Here is a 23,255-nt window from a genome sequence, read left to right on the forward strand (position 1 = left end):
GTCCTCCCGTTATAGATCGACGCTGCTCGCGTCCTTGAATTATTCAACATTTTTTTAATTTACGCGGGGACGTCCGCGTTCCTAACGAGCTGGCAATTTTTGCTGCGCCGAGTTAGCCCTGGGTCTTATGGATCACATTTCTGCAAAATTTTAACCATCCAATGCAGTAAATTATGTTCAATTATTCGGGCTTTGCAGCTCAGTTTTATAATTGCTGAGAATCGGCGATACTATGAAATTCGTATTAATACTTTATCTCATCTTACGCCTCTCAATAGCTCACAAATGACTCGGTTTCGATGACTAAAATTCTGCGCAAAGTGTATCTACGGCACGCGGTGCAAATCCGGCGAGTTTGAAAAATGGCCGACTCGCACGTGGCGAAGCGGGCAGCGATTTGCCGCGGACGGGGCGCTAATGGTCGCGTTTGGACGACGCGGATAAACTGATGATGCGGCGTGACGTCATCGCGCTTAAACGGATTACGCGGGGCCGGGATTGTTCCCGGGGGTCCCTCCCGAGTTCCCGGCGCCGGTACGCGAATTATGAATTATTTAAAAAAAAAAGAAAAAAAAAGAAAATGAAGCGGCCCGATTTTTCGGGCGCGCGCGCGCGCGAATCGGATCACGGTGTTGACCCGCCGCGGCCGGTCCGCCGTAAAGCAATTTGCCGGCGGATTAATTCGGGCGCGATTGCCGCTCGCCCGCGCGCGAACGAGCCCCGAGACTCGAACTCGCAATTTCCTGGGGATTTTTATTCGAATGGCCGGCGAGACGGTAATGGGCGGAGAGAGGTCTCTGAACGTCGCGCGACGGGCCGCGCGGGATTTTTCATTTCGGACGGGGGAGTGGGGGTGGGGGCGGGGGGGCGGGCGGTGCGCCGCGAGACGCCTTTACGGGGAAACCCGGAGAATTGCCGCGGCGGGAATTGCCGGCTGAAACTTTCCGCCGTTTGGTACCGGGCGGAAACAAATGTCGGATATTAACTCCCAGACCTCGTGACCCCTTGATTACATTGCGAGGAGTTTCGCGGGCATTGTTCCGTCGCGTTAGAGATATCGTTTCTTTTTTCGTCTATGCGGCCACGATTTCACTGAAAGAAAGTAGTTCGGTTAGCGGCGTACGTTTGGACACAGCAAGGAAACGGCCGTCCGACGGCTGGCCTCCGTGCGATTTTCAACGAGGCCTTCGTTTGATTATTAGCGGAACGGTGGTCGTGGGGAGGGGGCGGCGGGTAACGCGGCGAAGCGGAATCCTCGCCGTCCCTCCGCGAAACGAGAAAGATTCAATTAGAAAGAATTAGTGGACAGAGCAGAGTGGATGGCTTTAAAGGGGAGTCGATGGAAAGTGCGGGAGCAGTGTAAATATTGTATCGCGGGGAGAGTGCGCAAGCAGAGGGCAAACGTAAATAAACGAGGAGCAAAAGGAACGCTAAGTTGACGGAGAATAAAGAAGAGTACAGAGAACGAGAAAGAGAGAGAGAGAGAGAAAAAGAGAAATAGAGGTAGAAAAGTCGTATATGCGAAGAATGTAGCAAGTATGGAAATCAGAGAAAGTAGGTTAACGGAAAGACTGTAAAAGAGAGAACAATGTCGAAGTATAGCAAGAGTAAACAATAGAAGAAGAAGAAGAAGAAGAAGAAGAAGAAGAAGCGGGAAGAATAGAATCGGAAAACAGGCAAGCAATGAAAAGTTATATAAAGTATAAATTTAAGTATAAAGAGAAAGGAAGAGCAGAACCAGAGTATAAATAAGATGAAATGGCGGAACGGGGAGGTACACGTCTAAACAGCCAAAAAACGTGGGAGCGTGGTGAAGATAACGATATCGTAGCACCGACTCCCCGTCGGAAGCCCAGCCGCTCTGTCCGGGCTGATAATAAATTCTGGTATCGAACAATCCGTCGAGCACGAATCGTGTCTGTAGGTCGTGAAGTGGTTCGCATTCAAACAAGTCCAAGAAACAAGAGGTGTGGAGGAGGAACAGTGCCAAGAAACGAGTAACAGAGAGCCGATCAACAACATGTCCCAAAAAAGAACGATCCAATCCGAGAACTTGCAGGCTTTCTCGATCAATTCGGTCATATAGGCTGGCATAATGGTTGACAAAGAGTGGGGGGACTGGGGAGACTGGGGGGCGTAACCATTAAAGAAAAAGAAGATAAGTAAACAGTTGCCACGGTTAGGCCTTACCTTGGACGGGCGGAGAACTGTTTCTACGGGAAGAGAACCACACGGAAACAGGTGCCGACAGTGTTTATAGTACAAAATTTACAATGTTATGTACAGTACACGCAGTCTGCCGGCTTGCTTATATCCGGTGAGGAATACACTTCCGTTCGGGCGAGGTAATCGCGACGTCAGCATCCGTGATCTCGTGCTTCGGACCTCGTCGAACACTTTCAAGCTTTCTACGATGCGATTTAAATGGCGCTAAATTGAAATGCTTGTAGTTTAATTGAAACGTTTAAGTAGGATCTGTTCGTCTCCAAGATTATTCTACGAGGCATCGAATGTTTCATGGAACAGCGTCGTGGTTCGAAAGCGTGCGAAATCCACGTTTCAGTGTCACGCTATTCTCGGGGAACGAAAACTGCATTTGCTAAGCCGGCGACGCCATTGCCGGAAGCTGTGGCCGCTGCACAGCCGATCGAGGCGGCGTCTAACCAACGGCGGAGAGTGCTCGTGGATGCTAACGTCGCGTCGTTTCGCCGGCAACGAGCAATTAACGGGCCGCTACGGGCCGGCCGTAAAAATTGACAAACGACAGCCTGTCTCGCCGCGACGTTTACAGCCCCGGTCTCCCATTGGCAACTTACCTGTTGAACGGTAATTAATTTCACGATGCTGCCGAGTGACGTCGATGGGACAGAGATCGTGGCGGGGAGGCGTGGAGGCGAGGCCGATAATTGCGGCCCCCAACCGAACGCCGCTCGAAAATAATCGGGAAGGCGCGGTTTCTGGATCGGCATCTCCGCCCCTTCTGCCGGAACGCGTTGCACTCGTCGCTCCGTTATCATCGCGATCGATTAATCATAATACCGTTGGCTGTAAACGAGGCGGATCGACAGACTGCTACCTCCGATTAATCCTCTCGGCTTTGCCGGGCCCTGACTTCCTCTGGAATAATTAATTCTCTGGGAACAATGGGGTGGGGGGCGCGGAGGAGGCCTCGAATTTCAACGTGACACGTGTTTTCTTTCGATCGCGATCGATCGGCCGGCTAGCCACTCTGATTAATTATCGTCGGACTGTTGCTCGCTCGTCGGTAATCCACGAAACGGTGCTGCTCGCGCGGCTATTTATTATTAACGAACAATTTAATGAGCGACCGAAATACGCCAAATTGGTATGAACGACATTTCTACGATTCGAGGGCAGATTCTTTAGCTTCGATCATCTTGCAAAAGTTTCTGGCTAAATTGCTCTCGATAGGCTTGCATAATATCTTGATGCAAGATAATTCTAAATCATAGAGTTATTTAATTACAAACTATCCAAAGAAGTACTGATATTTATAAAAACACCGCTTCCAGTGGTTCCTCGGAGCAGATCAGAGCTTTCTATTTCTGTTTCTTAATAATTTCGACACCCGTTGAATTCGGCAGCCCCTCCTCCACAATCTCTTCGACGTCGCAATCCATCGACGAACCGCTCGTTCACGAACGGCGCAATGTACACGGACAACATGACTCACACGATATTATGTACAACAGACGTGTTTAATCGAGCCGACTATTTATATGTATTTATATGTATATGTGCATATATATATATATATATTTTTTTTACGTATAACGTTTTATATATATAACGAACCAATCAATCAGTTTCCAATAACGATCAAACGGAGGAAAACTCGGGAACAATAACCAACACCGATGCCCAAAAATAGAACCCGAGCGGCCTGAATATCGAGTAGGTGCAAGCGACGTCACAACTTTTCACCGATTCCGTACCCCTCGTAGGACTTATAAATCTCGTTCTCTGATTTATCGCGCGGCCGGTCCGCGCGATTCCCGGCGAATCAATCAGCGAGGAAATTCTGCAGCGAATTCCTGCGCGGCCCCAACAATGTCCTATCAATCAAATATATTCGGTCCGATCGGCATCGGCATTTTGTAATTCTCGCGTTTCATACGACTCCGCTACCCCTTTCCCTATCGAAAACAAAATCTCGAGATCTCTTTAAATGAACGTCAGCGAGACAACCGATCCGCTTCGCAATTCGTCGACGCGGCGCTGCCTCGGACGCTTCTCTTTCCTATTTTTCGAGACTGGTGAAAGCGACGAGCTTCCGCCGTTTCGACATCGAGCGTTTCTATTTATAGAACGAATAAAACAACAGCGGAGATACGGAAGTATAAACTTCTCCTAAATTAAAAATGCGAATTATAATTAAAGTGGCAGCGTATCGAGGCGATCGTTCGGGACTCGCTTGCACCGTCGACGTTTCGACCCTCGTTCCCAGGGTACAGAGCCTTGCACAGGGTTTCGTGGACCCTTTGACAGGGGGTTTGGGGGGGTCTCACGTTGAAAAGAACAGGGGTGGTGTGGGTGTTCCGAAGAAGTTGGTGCTCTGGTTACTGGGCCGGCAACGGCAAGTGAGTTGGCGTAGAAACGTATTCGGACGGACACTTAAGATTTCAATGTTTTGTTCTCTTGCCTGGCTGATCTGAAGCGGATTCTCCACTACAGGGTCCAGGTGTTCCTTCGGCTATGCGTTATTCATGAAATCAACTCGTTGTTATACGTTATATTATGAATGCGCAATTATGTGGATGTCGGGGGTGTTTTGCGAATCGGGTCGACGCTCGCGACGTTACTCGCGTGTCCCGCGTTACATCCATCGACCGGATACGAAACCGATAACGAGCCATGGGGGTTGGAGGAGGTTCGTGTTCGTGGCACGGCTCGCGACACCGTCGAGCCACCTTTCCGCCGCGTTTGTTCCGGCTAATCGACCGGCGACTATCGACGCGAGCCGTTGACCACGCGACGCGCACCATCGACGAGCTTCCCCGATGCTTATGCACGGTGTTTCGGCATTCGATTGCGAGAGTGCTTGGGGGGGACATCGAATGCAGGGAAATGCCGAGGGAATTTAAACAGCTCCTGGAACGCTGAAACGAAATTCGGAGGCCCCGATTCTTTCCGTTCGTGCGTCATCGTCGCGTCTTCGAACGCGCGCCAAAACGGTTCGATTCATTTATATCCACACGGTCTGCACGCGACTCCGTTGGATCATCGTTAAAATAACCACGGACGGATCGACGCAATCCTTCCAGACACCTCCGTACCATATCCGGAGGACCCTCGAACGCGTTTATCGAAACGAGTGCTGCCGCTGGGGTTCTCTTAAATCGCCCGTGATTTGTCGATCCCTGGCACGAAGAACAAAGTGGCGCGATAGGAAGCCGCCTTCGCGGCTGGCAAACCGCACGCCAATTACCGCGGACGATCAAAGAAAACCAGGCCGACGGTGAACGCCGTCGATCTTCTCGCTGCAGGCGGACTTTTCGGTAACGCGATACGAAAAACTCTGCTCGCGTGTCAATTTGTCCGAGCGAAGACCAGGGCTCGTGGATGCCGGGAGAGAGAACATATTTCCCCGGGCACGAATAGAAGAACGACAGCTGCCGCCATTGGACGTTGAAATTCCGAAGCGATACCTACCGTCCACCGAATTCCCATAGAAAGTTTCGTTCGGAGAGCGGGCGAGAGACGCGCTTGTCCATCAGAGACGGAAACGTCGGCCGGAGGGGGGAACGTTTATTTGACTTTAAACGCTTCCGGCCGCTCGCATTAGCCGGCTGCGAGAACCTCGCCACCCCTTTAAGCGGTTCCGGTAAGTTAATTGCTACCCTCTATCCTTCGATCATCCCCGCAGGACGTCGCTGATAACGAATCTCGAGGGCTATCGATTCGCTCGCTGCGATTCGAACGCGCGGCTAGATGTGAACCGGGGGCTGGCCGACTGATTAATTAACCCTTTCGTTGCCCGATCATCCGACTACCGAGCGAAGCCTTTGTTTGTACTTTCGCGGGCGCGGAAAATAAATAGGGGAACGCCGCGGGAAATTCGAACAGGTCGATACGGAGTCGGAGAGACAACCTTTGGAGTGGCAGTGATTGATGAATCATTAATCAAATGCGGAATTGAGCGTTTGTGTCGCGATAATAGATAAATGGAATACAAAGTGGTGAACGCTTTGAAAGAATTTCAGAATATTTTGATGTTGTTTTTATGTTACTGAAGACATTTTTAAGCGAGTCCTGTATCTTCTCATTAATGTCAGAGACTTCTGTTTTATATAATACTCCACTGTCTAGTGACTAATTAACTCCTTTGTTGCCTAATGATCTGACAACGGATGAAAATACTTGCTTGTACTTTCTTGTGCACATATGAAATAAATAAGAAATCGTCGTATTTTTATGAGTTAATCTAGCTGGAGAAGCAACTTATGGATAAAATAATAATCGCCGGGACTTTTGTTGCAATGAGGCATAAAATTAATGTTGAAAGAGACTATTTTTCGTCGAGAAAATAAATAATTTATATTAATGATAATTTAGGAATATTTGTATATTGTTCGATCGAGTTACTTGCAGCTGGAGTATAAATACTTTCACCTAGCTATCTAATTTTTAGCAATTAATTTAGGTATTCATCTCAACTGATATAACTATAAAATATATAAAAAAATATAGTCGAATAAATTATGAATGATATTAATCATGGTTCTCTATTCGTTCATAAATAAATTTTTAAATACCCCCTGCGTCTTGCAACTAACATAAAAGAATTTCATCTGCCATAACGATCCGCAACAGAGGGATGATTAATTACCCCTTCTTGAAGCCTCTATTTGCGAGGAGAATAAATCAGAAGCCGCTATGTCATATAGAATGATCCCAGTTGGAGAAATAACTTCGGAGAAACACAGTGATCAGTGCAATTTTCTTTACAGCGATGCGGAGGCGGGGGACGAAAATTGACGTGTAAACGAAAGGATTCGCGTCCGAGGTTCGACTTTGAGACGTGAAATTTCGGCGGCGGTAATCGTGTCTCCCCTTTGAGCCGTCGAAAGTTTCCAGCGGGTTCGTCCGCTCTAAACGGTAGCGTTTTCTCCCTCTCTCGTGGAAGGTTTTTCAAGATTTTCGCGGGAAGTCGTTAAGCCGGGAACTCTCGAGCCCCGGAGTTCTTCACTTGACGAAAATTTGCCGGGACTCCAGTGCTACCTCGAGCGGACTCGAAATAGCGAGAGCGAGGGAAAAAAGCCGTGGGATAAAGAGAGAAAAAGGCGGTGGAAGGGAAATGCTCTACACATCTCTCTTTCTCTCGCTCTTTCTTTCTCCCTTTTTCTCGTTCTTTTTTCCTCTCGTGTCAACCGTACGCGTGCCGGCGAGATTGAGAAGTTCTCGTAAACTTTCGGAAACGTTGAACCGATTTCAGCAACACCTGCACCGCCCGAAGAAATATTCCGACCGAACGTTTCCACGGCTCGCGGTTTCGAGCTTCCGATCCCCGCCGATTCGCATAATCGAGCGAATCTACCCTCGTCCGAGCCGAAAGATTTCAGACCACTTCGCAAGCTCGCATTTTCGAACGAAACGAGTTCCCAGCGAAAGTGAAAGACCGCCGACTTCCGCGCAATCCTTTGGTATTACGCGATCGGTACCTGTTCGACCCCGTTAGGTATTAATCGAACCGCTCTACGGATTACTCTCGGACACTGAAACAGCGAAAAATTATTATTCCCCTCTCTCTCTCTCTCTCTCTCTGCGAACCAGCTCTATACCGGCGCGAAGAAAATTCGGAGACGCGGCGGTGTTCGCGGAACCGTTTCTCATGCTGGTACTCGGCGCAGACACGCGGATGATAATTCTGAAATATGTTCACTGCAAAGCGACGCATAAAACACCGGCCTGGGAACAATGAACATGCTTCAGGATTAAAGCACGCGTGTGTACGGTGAGCCGAGAACTGGAGAAGAGATTCTGCGAACGCTACCGTCCGCGTTCCAAGTGAAACTTTTCAGCGATCCGAGGCTGGTTCAGCGGAAGGAGTTCGTCCCAGAAGAAGACTAGACAAGCTGATCGCAAGCTTATCGCATTCCAGCGCTAGCTCGATTCATGAACGTGTGCACGGTGTCCTTGGGAATGACGGAGGGACGTTATCGATTGCCTCTGACTAGACATTTTAGCGACCTCTAGCAATTTTAGACAAAAGATTTCATTGTGATACAAAATCTTGATTCAGTTCTTTATCTTCGAGTTAGCTCGATTTAGGACTAAGTTCTGTTAGGAGCAAAGAAAGAACCCTTCCGTGTCCTTGGACTAGGACCATCAGCTGCACTAGAGACAAATAGACATCCGGGCTAATGTCTCCTGCAGAGATGGGCATTATTCGGATTGTTTTATTTTAATAGAATGTTTTATTCGAATAATTCGTGTGTCTATTTTATTTATTTCATTTAATTCGTCAGAAATTATTTTATCCATTTATTCTGATTATTCTTTATTCGAATTATTCTATATTGAAATACTTCGTTATGTGAATAATTTTTGATTTGAACAATTCTTATTCAAATAATTCGAAATATTCCTCACTAAAATGACTCGAATAATTTGAGGAATTCCTCGCTCAAATAATTCGAAGAATTCCTTACTCAAATATTTCGAATAATTCGAAGAATTCCGTACTCAAATAATTCGAATAATTCGAAGAATTCCTTACTGAAATAATTCGAATAATTCGAATAATTCGAAGAAATCCTTGCTCCAATAATTCGAATAATTCGAAGAATTTCTTACTCACATAATTCGAATAATTCGGAATATTCCCTATTCGAATAACTCGAAAAATATGAAAGAAAAAAATCGACAAAACGCATTATAAAAATCTCTACAGTCTATCAGTTTTATTCAAATCAATTACTTAAATTCCATTGGAATAAAAATTTTGATTCGTTTGAATATTTTCTCGTCGAACAAACTGTTAATCGTCAGTCTTCAACCCGTCATCCGAACGAAAGTTTGCCCAGCTCTGGTTTCCGGAGCAGCGAAATTAAGTAGGGACGCGATCCGGTGCCAGGATCGAGAGCACCGTCGCACCGAAACTCGGTGAAACCGACTGTGGGAAAACCGGACGCAATATCGGTGCAGATTTCACGGTCCAGACGGCAGCGAGGTCGAACAGTGAGCAGACAGCGTGGGTGTGTCGCCTGATTACGAGGTGTGAAGCTCAGCGTTCTGGTGTCTTCGGCTTTGGAACAAAAGCTCGGAAGAGGCCTCGAAACCCCTGGTGCTCGCGCCAACCGGTGCACGACACGTGTAGGAAACGTACACACACACACACACGAACGAAGAAAGCCGACACAATAAGTATGCACACATATATACATCTGTGCGCCACGTTCGCACGACGTATACACACACACACGCGCACGTGTGCGCTCTCGTATATACCTGGTGGATGTACCTAAGGTCAAGGCGACACGTTGCCGTACAATTTTCTAGTCGATAACCGTGCAAGGATGACTGTACACCACCCGTATGAATATCCAACGGACTGCGGTCTAACCGGGGTCGGACTCGTTTCCGCGTCGCTCCGCGCCGGAAGCGAGCCCGCTTCGCCGGTCCCCGTCGGCCCGGCAAAATGGGCCCCGAGGACCCCCGAACGCTATCCTTCTCTCTAACACTTCTCTTCCGGGATGGGAACGCGGGCGTCGTCGAGCGTCTGCTGCGTCGTCGTGTGGGGGATCTCGAACGTGATCTGTCTGTCGTCCACCTGCACGGAGAACCCATCGATTCGTGATTCGCACACCGCCTCGCTACCCTCGCTTCGCGGGTCGTCGGACTCCTGGAATTGCTTGGTTATCGTCTGCTTTTCTTTTTCGAAGCTGTGCCATTGGCTGCTCCAACGGTCTCGCGCGATCCACGCGAAACTCGCTGAGACGGTGGAATTTGGACCGGGTCGAAGCTAGGTCACAGGTCGCCAGGTGAAGTAAATATCTCGATCACTAAGCTTTTCACGCTTTTATGGCATCGTTTATGGTAGTCGCAATTTGGAATCGTAGAAAGATTAAGGCTACTTTTATTTCGCGTTAAAGTCTTTTTTTCTATATTTCCATCTTTCAATAGCTGTTCTTAATAATGCGAAGAAGAGATAATAGATTTTTTCTAATAAAAATTGTCTAAATTTTTTGTATCAATGTTCACGTGAAAGTTACGGTATTATAGGTCTTGACCCCAGTTGAACGTCATGAAATTAAAAATATATACCCTCCTTTTAAAAAACAGAATATCGATTTAAATAAAACAGCGAATCACGTAATCTTGATATCAATTTTCTCGCAAAATCTCGGAACCGATATTTATTTTTAACAATTATACCAGTGACAATAAAGCGAGTATTTCCTTCACGTGGTTCATCGCGATCCAATCAGAGCCCGGTCCAAATCACACCACTTTCCCTCGATGCAGAAAATCGCTCGCATCATTGTTGCTCGTTTAAAGAACGATCGAGCCTCGACTAGTTCTCTAATAATTCAATTTTCGAACGTCGGCTTCGCTGGCAATCGAACGAGCCCGCTGGAACAACACTCGTTATTGGTTCTAGATTAACTCGTCGTTCGTACACGATTGCATTCAAATTTTTGTCGTCGTTGTATTTAATTATATCGCCAGCGTCCGCGCCGTCTGGATTTGCATCGACGCCGCAGTTTTCACGAAATAAATTACTGCGGATCGTTACCAAAGCAAACGATCCCACCGGCACTGATTAGATTCATGCATTTTTCCGGAACAGACTTTGCGACATAATTGATCGTCCGTCGATCGACAACGTTCATTCAGCGAGTCGAGCGATATTTTCGTGACGCCCGATTAAAATCGAGAATTAATTGATTCCGCGTCGGTATTTATAGCGAAAAGACATTCAATGATTCACGTCTTCTTCCGATACAACGAACGTTCGCCGAACTATTTTAACGCGTTCGTCGCACACGAGCGTCGCGTAGCGAGTGAAAGCGAATGGCAAACGATCACGGAATGATTTATTCCGCGATGAATATAATTACATGCCGTTTAATTTAGATCGCTATAGACGTTGCGATCTAATTGAGTGACGCTATTATGCCGAGCTGCGAAAACCGGTTAGAATCGGAGTCTCTGAATTATAAACGATTCTATCAGAATTATTGTTTAATAGTTGAACCGGCACCGCGGGTCTCGCGGAAATTAATTGTTCGTCCGTTTTAGCGGCTGCCGGCTGCGAACATATGGCAACAGTCTGATTTCGTGAACGCTATAATGTCGCTCCACGCAAACAGCCGCGAACGAAGAGTTCGAATTGGAACGTACGATTTAAAAATAGTCTGCGCAATTTGGTGCGAAAGTAGCACCCAAACAGGTTATCTTTAGCTGTTTGTAAAAATGGGCTGAGAAGAAACTTTGTTACTGAAAATCATTGTAGAAATAATTTAAAAAGCTATCAAGAGTATAATCTTCTCCGCCCATTGACGAATGATCTATTATTAAATTCAAGAATTGTTTAATCATTAATCGGACTGCCATTTAGTGCCAGTTGTAATTTCAGTAAATATTTCACATTTCTAAATTAACAAATGCAAGTAATTTTAACATATTTTGCGTACTTGATGAGTTGCCAGAAGATTAGAAGAATTTAGAAATAATTACGTTAACGTGTCTATATTAATATCGAGTTGTTTAAAGTTGCGCAGGTCTGTCGCAGCCGCTGTAATTCGGTTAACCCCTTGCATCATAATAACAAATTAGACTCGTGATACAGATTTTATGCAAGATCTACTAAATATGAATATTAATAAGTTCTTCTCAAATTGCTAAGACTAGGCATCAAAATAATAAATGAAATAAAAATGGATTCTTCTGTTATTAAAGTTTAGAAAGAAACAAAAATTGCCTAGCCCTATTATTAAAAATATTAAGGACAAACAAGTGCTGATCAACGCAACGTGAAAAGTATCGTAGTGCAATGGGTAAATAGAACCATTTAGAAATCGTCTAGACTCCGAATTTTAACCCTGAACGTGCTCACTGTATTTCGGATTTCAGATCGACCATGGTCTGTCAGTCTCCGTGTCGCCGGATAGGAATCGGTCGGAAACAGGGGCGGATACGAACGACGAGTGCATCGGCTAACAAGCTCGGCCGCCGCGCCGGTATCGGCGGAAAATTGTCGAAGCTGTGGGGGTAGCGGAGAGAGCGGTGTTCGTAAAAGCCTCGGAAAAAAAAGCGGACCATCCGGGCCGATAGAAACGGGGTCCCGTGCAGGCGTGCGCTTCTCCGCGTTCATGGGTGTAAAGGAAGCTCGTTAAAGTTTCGTGACGACGGATGGTGTGCGCGCGGTGTGACGGTACACGTCGCTGAAAATCAACAACTGATCAGAAACCGGACTCTCGTCCCGTTGGTGGTGTACCTTTCGCATCTCCGGCATTTTTCTTTGATCGTCCCCTCGCACTTTTCCAGTTTTCCCGGGGATAGTAGCTCCCGCCAATCGCAGTGTCTCCGGTTATATATTTCTTTTTTTATTTGCTTTCTCGATTTCCTGGCACTAGGGCGTGGTTCTAGGGATCCGTTAATTGCGTCGACCATCGCGGTTAATCGCGAGGGGAGGCGATCGAGCACGAATTCATGATGAAACGGCGGCGAACAGTGGCCGCCGTAACGATCGTGCGAGATCGCATAATGTCGGGTCTCGGAAAGGACGCGTTCGATTAAAAAATCTCAGTTTCTTTATTTCCTTCAAACATTCGTCTCGTTAAAGGATTTTCTTTTTCTGGCTGTCGAGCTCTTTCTGTCGCAAAGAAGCGTCGCTGGGACAGATCGCTGGAATGTGTGTACGTGTATATATGTATATGTGTGTTTGTGTTTGTGGTGCATGTGGGTGTTTGATTGTGTGTCTCCGTGTCGCGTGTTTCTCTTTGTGAGAGTGGTGTGCTGTGTATGGTACGAGCGAGAATGGCGGCTCGCGCCTGGCTAAAAACGATCTGTGCCCGCGGTTTTCGTTGAAGGGCTCTCGCGCGAGCGGTTTTTTGCCTGGACTAATTGAAAAAAGGACACTCGGAGAAGCGTCGACGAACCATCTCGAGGTTCGCGATCCAAGATCGAATCGGCGATCCGCGCGGATCCCCCGTTGAACCGCTTGGAATTTCTTGGAACCCTCCCACGAATTCCATCTTACAATCGGGCTTCGTTTCTTAACCGTTTGGCTCATCGAGTCGGCGCGAATTCGTGAGAGGCATCTCGACCAATTTTATTAGATCGCGGAGATTAATTGATGCGTCGCATATACTGGTAAATTACAATGCTTGGAAGTGTATAAAACAGAGCAAAATTAATTTAAACAATCTTCTTTATATCCGATCTGACAAAAGTATTTTTGACAGGGTTGGAGAAAAATAGATTTTTGAAATTGTAAAATAAATATTTTTATCCTCGCGTGTAAGATAGAATTTGGCAAATAAACTTTAGTCGAGACAGTAATTACACATGGACATTTCAAATAATATTTAACTACGTAATATCCATATGATAATCACTATTTAAAAAGAATTGATTTACCAAATCCTGTATCATTTGCGAAGATTAAAAATATTTAGTCTACTTACTATTACAAAAATCTAATCGCATCAAATTACAGTAAAATATTTTCCAATCTCAAGAAATAGAAAATTAATGAATTTTGAAACTTTCCATTTGTAAACTCTGTCATTAAACCATGCAATTTGTTAGCTAAGTTCTCATAGTTTCATACGAACGTAGAATTTAGTCGCGATTAAACCGAGAGAAGTACGAGCCAAAGGGTTAATTCTCGATTATTCCACGGGCTCGGTTAAACTCGAGGGCCGAGGGATTGTCATAAGTCCGGATCCATGCGGCCGGGTCCCAGGTTACGTCAAAAACGGAATAAAACGCGACCGTCGTAAATCTGTCGTGGATTTCGCGGATGCGCGATCCTCCTCGGATTTATGTCGGTAACACGTGCCGATTAATCGCGGCGACGTTGCCTTTATCAACCGATAAATCCCTGGGAGGAATGTTTAGACGACCGCGATCGTAAATCGCGAATCGGGATGAACGCGCGATCAGCTTACAGCGATGGATCTCGATCGTCGCGATTATCGAAACCCTACCGCCGCCGGTGATTGCCGTGTCCTCGTTGCATCGAGGCGCAGCGTGCACTCGAACGTCACAATATCTGCCGATAAGCTGCCGGAGTACTCGTCACTATAATAATTTCTCGATCACTTGGTAGTTTCAACAGAATTATTGGAAGGCTTCCTCCGAGGCCGTTGTAAACAGAAATAATAAACATAGTAAAAAGAAAAAGGAAACTTCGCATTTTCTTTTTAGGAAATTCAATTGTTATAAAACAATTTATATTTTGATCTAATTCTTCTTTGAGCTTGGATTGGAAAAATAGGAAAATCGAGCGTGTTTTTTCTGCTGAAAATTTTCGAAGGTAACATTCTGAGTCGTTGCATTTTGACGCAACCTGGTCCGGAGAATCGATCCAATCGCTAGATCGAAGATGAGTTCCCCGGCGAGTTTTCGTCGATTTTCCAAGGGTTCCGCGGGGGTCGCGCGTTATTCCTAAATGATTATGGGTTGCCGCGGTTTCCAGTCTCGTTGGGCCTATCTACGGAGTAGGATATCCTTAAAGCTACTGTTTTAGGGCCGAAAGCTCGCGTGATTCGTCAGCGCCGTGACCCGCGGGACCCGGAACGGGTCTCCCGGATCCGCGGACGTGACCTCGCCGAGAATGATCGTGGGAAAACCGTGACACGATCGACCGGCTCGAGGAAACGATTCGCGAGCGAACATCGTCGACACTTGCGTCACGGATTTGTGCGATAAAACCGCACGGTTTTTAAATTAAATTCGCTTTAGTACCACGTCCAACTGCTCTGTCGCCCACGTTACACCTGGAAAACTGTCCGTGACTTAATAATGACCCTCCTATTGTGTTCATTCGACAGCTACATCAGCGAGAAGACCGTTTGAAGATTCATTACCCCGCGGGGAAATTTATAATTTATCTCGCAGCTGCGAAACAATGCGTAGCTTGCAGAGCCATGTACGAACACAAACGCGAGACGGAATATTAAACGACGTCCTGCAGTCCGTTTCTAATAAGGTGCGCCGCAAATCCACAGAGTTTCCACTCGGAACAGAATTTCGTCACAATTCGAAAATTTCGTCGCCGTTTCATTTGCATTAACACCAGGTGTACGGAACGATAGAAATAACTACTTTGTATCGCTCGACGGGAACAAGAAAAATATATTTATTCAGACTTCCAGCGATTTTCATCGTGACACGTGTTCAAGAAACTTATTCAATTAATCGGACATATATATATATATATATATATTAACAACTTAACGGCTATCAATGAACCTAGTGTTAAACACAAGTCCGTATTTTGGCACTGTTTTCGAGCATAATTATTTTTAGAAACCCAGAAAAAGCTATGCTTAACCCCTCAACGTCATATAAGAAACTCTAACGGTGCTCAAAATGATTTATTGTAATTTATAATATACGGTAAGAAATAATACCTTATACTTTTTATTTTACTTATATGATAACAAGGTTCAGTTAATGTTATAAAATGAATGTCATAACGATAATGTTATTGCGACATTATTTTCGTATCAATGCCGTCGTTGAGGGATTAACCCCCAGACTATAATCATAGATGCTTCAAAAACTTGCTTCTGACATACTGTTGGCGGCCGTGGCCACCCAGCGAGCAAATTTTTGACAGCTGTGGGATGACCAGAAATTACAAACGAACGTAAGAGTGAAAGGTCCAGGCTTGGCCCGGGATGAATCGAAATTAGAGCGTGAGATGGGCGACAGAAAGGACAGAGTCGCGGATCGATTTCCTCGAGCGTCGACCGATGTCGCGGGTTCGATCGACAGTATCGCGACACTCCTCGACGTGCCGTGGACACAAGGTCAAGGGGACGAGCGTGTTCGACGGGGAACAACGAGCCCATGCGATGGTATCGATCGGTTCGATTCGCAGGCTCGCGGATGGAACGCGAATGGAGTCCACGCCGGCGAACGAGCGTCGCGGCGGAAGGGGATGAAAGAAAGAGAGAAAGGAGCGGCGAAGAGAGGCACGGGGTGCCGTCGCAAAGGGACCGGGAGATGGATACGATCCCCCGCGTACCGCCCCGATCTCCCCTTTCTCCTCACCGCTTTCGGGGATCCCTTTCAGCCGCTTCGGCGAGACTCCGTTCCGCCCCGGGATTTCGCTTCTGTTCGCTTCCGCGGCGAACGCCCCGGCTCGGCTCGGCTCGGCGCGGCTCGGCGCGCCGGGTACCGAGTTGAAACCGTGGCGCGATGGCGGCCGTGTGGAAAACGAACGGGGGGCCGTTGATTAATTTGTGCGATCGGACGAGAGAAAGGCGGGCACACGAGCTCGGGCCTCCGGATCCGATGCGCGCGGCGGCTGCTCGGGCCGAGTTGTTTAATCTAAAAATGGAAGACGTGGGGTTGGGGGCTGACGGGGCTCGACCTGGGCGGGGACGAGCGGTTTTCGCCGGTGGAAGACGATCCGAACCGGGCCCCCCCTGATCGGGCGGTTCGGTCCCCGACGGGACCGGGATTCTTCGATATGCTCGACGGGACGAACGCGTGGCTCGCGATCGCGGTCCCTCCGCGAGGAACCGGATGGATCTCGCGGTCCGTCGCCGCGATTTTCGTGAAAAGTTAGCATAACGTGTAGCAAGGGATATTAGGGAGGGTTTAAGTCATCGTTTTCATCATCTTAAAATTCTTCGCGAGATACAGACGTTTGAGTATTACAGTTTAGAACGCTCGCAGACGTCTTCGTCAGAAAGACATTGCACTTGAGAATTTTTATTCACGACAACCACGTGACGAATTAATCTGAATCTTTTTTATTCTAATCCGTGAAGTTTACTCTATTTTGTAGATTTTTTGGAGTAAATTTCGTTGGAAATTACTTCTCAAAATTTTTTTTAGATTTCTCGAGAGCGTCATCTTTTGCTGAGAAAAAAGACTCGGCGGTCTGTATCTCTCGAATTGTAAAATGATGACTTAAAGTCCTGCGAAATATCTTTGCTCTACGCCGTACTCAATTTTGATCAATATCACTGATCCGGATCGCGAGATCCGATCGATTTCTCGGGACAAGACCCGGTAAGAACACTACAGTGATGAACACTTCAAGAACGACAGAACAAAATACTGTTCAGAGGCAACAAATTGGCTAGTCACAGGAACGTGGCTCTGATTGGTGCTCTGATAGGCCCCGCCACTCTCCAGAACCTAATCTCCCAACCTCCTGTCACGCGTGTCCTTCGTATCCTCTAAAGCAATAACATCTACGAACTAATCGAAGAGATCGATCGCGGCTAGAAGAGCGTCGAAACTAACTATCTCTGTGCAGGATTCCGCGAGCGATGACCTAATCACGTCCATACCAAAGAGAACGTGATCGTTGACGAGGATGTCGGATTAATCGGCTCGCTCGGAAATAGAAAACGGACGATTTTCATGCCGAAGAAGTAGAAGCAACTTATCGAATTTGTTCCGGTTTTCAAACCTTCGTGCGTCATGCCCGGAAAACTTATCCCAGCCAGCACGAGGATCGTAAAACGACAAATTTCGCGAAATCATCTCCAGGACGTTCCTCGAAGAGAGTTTGTCGTTTGCCCTGGGCACGTTCCAATTCTTACCTATAATTTTTCCGAACGTATCGGCGAACCTACTTCGGGAATAGGTGGTGGCATCGACCCTCTTATTACTTCCAACAAGAGATTCTCGTACCCCCAAAACGTGACCAAAGAGAGAAAACGAGCGACGACTCTTTGCTTGGTGCCGGGATTTCGGGAGCCGACTTCGAGCGTCGCTTTTCCGATGAATGACACTCACGGAAAGACTCATGCCTCTAGGAAAGATAATAATTACCGGGGCAAACTAGCTGGCAAGTATTCCCGCGATCCACGTAGCCGAGAAATTGCGAAGCCTCCGTTTCGACTTCCGTCGTTCCGCTTCGCAGCAGCAGATTCGAGCGAGTTCTGGTCGAAAGAAGAGGAGATCGCTCATGCGAAAGCCGAAAGACAATAATGACCGAATAGACTGGCTGGCGAACGTCCTCGCGATCCACCGAGCCGAAAAACGACTTCTGAGGCTCCCAGTTCGACTTTCTGGCGGATTCGAGTCCCGAGGAAGGCTCGAGGACGAGACGAGACGAGACGAGAGAACCAAGCTCGAGGAACAAAGGAGCGCGTTTCGTCGCGGGGCGAGTGCCGCTCGGTGGCGCGTGGAAACGCTCCCGGGCGGATGTAGTGGTTGTCCCGTGCATTTCGGCAAGTTCGGGCCAACTGGTGAGGCGGACAGTGAACGAGGAGGGCTACGTGCGCGGCCTGCCGGCAGGAACACATTCGTCGTGCCGGTGACGGCGCACGTCGTTGCCCGAGCCCCCTCGGTACGTATGAATCTTATCATTGATTTAAAGCCGGCCAGAAACACATTTGCCAGGCGACGTCGCCGTCACGCACGGTTTTAACGGCTGCACGGGGCCCCCGTTCCGTCGTAAAGATCGTGTAAACGGTCGGCCGTGGCCCAGACACGCGCCCCGATCACCTGCATTAATCACGCGGCGTCGATTAAAGTCGGCCGGCGAGTAAACTATGCGCCCGACAACCGCTCGGTGACGTTCGAACGGTTAGCGAAACGACTTGCGCGAGCGTTGCGGACAGATCCAAGCCGAACACCAGGATTAATCACCGGGAACTGACTCGGAATGTGGCTGGAAGCCCGTCGAACCGATGCGGACTTAATGGGACGCGATTAAACTTGATTAAATTCATTGAAATATGTCCTCCGTACCGATAGAAGAGAATCTTCGGGTACGAACTATGTCGAACGGTGGAAAATCATTGTCAACGCCGTGAATCGAGATCGAACGCAGCTGGGCGTCGATCAGCTGCGACGCGACCGGTCGGCTTCCGACTGAGAAGAAGAACGGTAACAGCGAATACGGTAGTCCTCGAATAAATGATTTACGAGCGGCGGGAATTGGCGCAAACGTACAGCTCAGAAATTAGTTTCATTGACCAACAATAGCTTTTAGCGGCGCAGTGTTTAGGAACCGCTGATGCATAGTACAAGCCGGTCTATTAGCTATTAAACACGGAGTGGATATCCGTGTATGTGGGATCATTGCTGCCACCAGCCCACGGTGAATTAGTAACCCTAAAGCGGGTTTACACGGTGCAATACCAGTCGTAATGCAAGCGAACACAATGCCGAGGGATTAAGCAAAGGGTATAGCGAGCAGCGCCGGCTGCGAAACGAGTGTAGAACGAGTGCATTCAGACGGCCGGAATAGGAGCAGGATCGAATCGACGGTAATGCCGTGCTTCCCAAGGGTTTTCAATCTCGTTGTTCATTAATTCGGCGAATATAATTCGGTCTGGGGGGAAAAAGGCAGCGAGGACGACGAGCGTTCGACGCTGATAGAGGAACAACAAATTTTCGGGTTAATCGACGATTAACACGTGGCGGAGGCGAGAAAGGTCCGGGCTGGGAGAGGGGGGAGCGAGTCGCTTGGACCACTGAAAAATGGCGCTCGCCGGTGAGAAGAGATAGAAGAGGAACGACACTTAATGGGGTTTCGATGGGGTCTCGTCCTCGATCTGTCAGCCCGGCCGGACCATTTATCACTTCTCATTTTCCCTCGTTAACGTCGCCCCTGGCTACGTGGTAGTTGATTTACGAGTCGATATACGTCGCTCCGAACGCGGAGGACTGCAGTCGATACGCATCAGGTTCCCCGACACCCGAAACCGTTGCCACTTTTCGACCGGTCCAGAGGAATCCACCCGCCAAACGTTCCAACGATTCCATCTGTCATCGGCGTCTCCGCCGAAAAAAACGACGCGAAAAACACAGCGGAAGAAAACACTCGTATCGCAATTCGTGCTGCTCCGGAACTCGACACCTATCGTTCTTCTTCCGCGACGCGACGTTATCGAACTTTTTCAGATCGTTGGTCATCGATTCGAAGCACGCCGGATGAAAAAGTGGACGAAATGTCTGCTACATTAAACGTTTACTTCTATTGTAGAGAGAAATGCTAGTCGATACATTACATACATTACTTTTTTAAATTCTATTTGTGTGAGTGATATACTACTACTACTACTTGTATTTACTGTAGTAAGTGCTGTACACACTCACACAGAATAGAAATATCAATAAAGTAGAGTTGGACAATGCAATAGAACAAAAATTTATTTAGATAAAAATTTATTGGACTTAAATTTTATTCAATTAACACGATGGAATATAAAGCGATTTTCATAGCTTATTGATTTAAAAATTTCAAATTATTCGAATAAGGAATTATTAGAATAATGTACATGGAAGATATACGCCATTCGAATAAAATATTCGACTAAAAAAAATTCACTGAGATAGTTGTCTTAGATATTAACTCAAAACGAGTCAAATAATGCCTAACGCCGCACTAGAGCACTTAACAGACCATAATAGAAGTAAACCTTTAAGATCGCAAGATTAGGGATGGAGCCAGTCCATCTCTTCTTCCTACACCTTAATTGGAAGGTAGCGAAAAATATCGAATAAAAGAATAGAACAAGATACAAAGATCTATAAATCTTTGGAGCTCTGCTACAGAGCGTTTATCCAAGGGGACGACGATCGAAAGTGTCTCTATAACAGCGATATGGAAGACAGAGCGAAGGAGACGAACGATCCCCGGAGTTTGTACCTACGATCAAAGTCGTCCTGGAGAATTTCCTCGGTTCGAGATTGCTTGTACGATCGCGAGCCACGCCTCGATTACTCCACGATACAGTAAACCTAGCGGGATCGAATTCACTGGAGCTAACGACGGTGTCTACTTGCGTGCTTCGGGGGCTAGGGGAGCGAAGACTCGAACTGCACGAAGACAGAAGGCCGCTCGACTGGAAGAGGTAATCTAAGCGACGACCTAGAAGTTCTCGAAGAAAAGGAGACTTCGCGTCTAATAACCCGTTCTCTGACTCCGCGACTTTAACGCGCCAGCAATTAGGTCGAAGCATCTGACCATAATTCGGTCCTTCTAACAGAATTAGACGTTTCGCTGACGAACGATCGGTCTCTCATGTTTTCACGAATTTCAGAGGAGCGCGCCGGAGGAACTCGGCATCCGAGTCGCGAGGCAAACAATCTTCGACAGGAGAAATAACAGCAGTATCGCAGGAATCGATCGAATCCACGAGATCAGACGGCTCTCCTCCGTCTGCTTCTCGACTCCGTGCGCAAATTTCGGGACAGAAGAACGGTGAATAGCAACGGTGGATCCTCGATAGATCGTTCTGCAGCTGGAAGAAGACTGATCAACGCGGATCAGCCGGAAAAATCTCGCGAGAACGTTCTCCGTCCTTCCGGACGGATTTTTGGAAGAATTCCAAGTGGACGAAGAGCTCCTCCGTCCGAACTTGACGCCTGGATGTGTTCGCTTCGTCCGTTCGGATTGCTCGAACGCGCAGAAACCGTGTGGTTCTTTTGTCCGAACAGCAGCTTTATTTTATTCGCGTCTGATCAGGTTACGGGCTTCTGTGCCCGACGAACGGAGCGGAAAACAGAGAACAATTAGATTCGATTTGACTTTATCTTTTCGTTCGCGCCGCGCATCGGACGACCAAATTTCTGATGAACCGAATGAAATTCGTGGTATCTCCGTACCCATCGAATACAGAAAGATATTCGGCGGCGAACGTGGACGCAATTTATACGCGGCGTGCGGCACAATTTAGCGAAACGAAGTTCCTCCAATTTCCCGGAGATATTCCGCGGTAAAATTGAAGCTCGCGCAAGTCGGCGCTCGAGACGCGAAAACAACATCCGGACCGACAAACTACGGATCGGGCTCACCGGAGTGGATCGATGAGCCGGATTTTTTTACAGAAGGAATTCCTCTCTCGACGAGATGCGATCGCGCGCGCGCGTTTTTATTTTCCCTCGGCTCTCGTCCATTTCCCCGCGGCGAGGACAGGATCGCGGAAATTTTTACGACCGCCGATCCAAGACGCCGGGTTTATCCGGCTCTTATCAACCCCGGGCCGAACGATCCGCGCGTTATGCGGACTGATAAAACGGAGCGGCGTATCCACCGGCTCCGAATTCCGAACCACGGCAGTGCTTCGCCGAAGACTGCTGACACTGCCGTTCCTCCTTTTAGGATTCCCGAGTCCCGTTCGGAAATCATATTTTTTCGAGAATGTCTCCTGAAAAAATTCCCTCGAAATTGCGCACAGATTCGCCGCCATGCGGGACCGTAAAACGTAGAATAAAAATTCCCTGTCATTCGCGAGGAGTGGCCTTTGGCAAGACCTTTGTCGCAGACTCCGCGGAGTGGCCTTTGAGCATTGTAGTATCGGCCGGGGAACGACATGCTCGTCGCGGTGAGGAGACGCGGCGAAATGTAGGACAGATTCTCGATTGTTTTGCAAATATTAATACGGTAACGCGAGAAGAATTCATTTCCGCGGCCGGGCTGTAACGGTGACCTAAATAATGAAGGGACACACGTACGAGCTCATTTCGGAGGCCGATCCGTCGAGGTAGCAACTTTCCGTGTGTCCGCCCGGAATTCAATTTCAGCCGATCAATTCTATTCAGCCGGTCTTCCGATATTGCAATACTTCGTCTTTGAGAAAGCCGGCGGTCTCACAATTTATGCCATACACTACCATTCTTGCGAGCCACCCGACAAGTGGGGAAACGGTGAATATTGAACGCCGTCCCCCTGGCTCTCGATATCGCCGATGCCTAAAACACCGGCCGAATATTTCCGAAAGGGCCGAACGCGACCGAATTTCGTCGCTGCGTCTCGACGAGCCGTTTCCCCTGGCGCAAATCAACCGTATTATCGAACTGAGCAAACTCGAGCCCGAGGAACGTTACTCGGTTGGAGCGAATGCTACGGCAAGATCGTCGCAGCTTCGGGATAACGCGCCTCGTCGGGTTTATCTCTTGTTCGGGGCTCGCGACAGGAGCCTATCGCTGCGCGTGTATGCTAGTCGAATTATCGCGACTTTGAAACGGAGAGAACCCCCGAGAAAGGGTTTCTAATGCCGGTGGGGTTCCCCCTCTCGGAACCGGAGGCCGCGGTTCGGCGGCTCTTCGCGTTTAATCGAGTCCCGGAAATTAGTTTG

General features: G+C 47.8%; 1 protein-coding gene across 8 annotated transcripts in view; it reads right to left on the bottom strand.

Moving 5' to 3' along the window:
• Shal (potassium voltage-gated channel protein Shal) overlaps window positions 1–23,255 on the bottom strand; it is a 168,613-nt gene that overhangs the window by 23,856 nt on the left and 121,502 nt on the right. Inside the window, exon 5 of one of the 8 annotated variants that reach the window (XM_078193180.1) lies at window positions 9,485–9,793. The exons of 5 other annotated variants lie outside the window; for them this stretch is intronic. In XM_078193180.1, the coding sequence (XP_078049306.1) occupies window positions 9,698–9,793 (96 nt within the window). In that variant the 3' untranslated portion in view covers window positions 9,485–9,697. Of the gene's footprint in view, window positions 1–9,471; window positions 9,794–11,884; window positions 12,411–23,255 lie in introns of those variants that run through there. 2 more of the 8 variants (XM_078193181.1, XM_078193174.1) reach the window with 2 other exon arrangements.

This window comes from Augochlora pura, chromosome 10, assembly GCF_028453695.1.
Source record: "Augochlora pura isolate Apur16 chromosome 10, APUR_v2.2.1, whole genome shotgun sequence".
NCBI lineage: Eukaryota > Metazoa > Arthropoda > Insecta > Hymenoptera > Halictidae > Augochlora > Augochlora pura.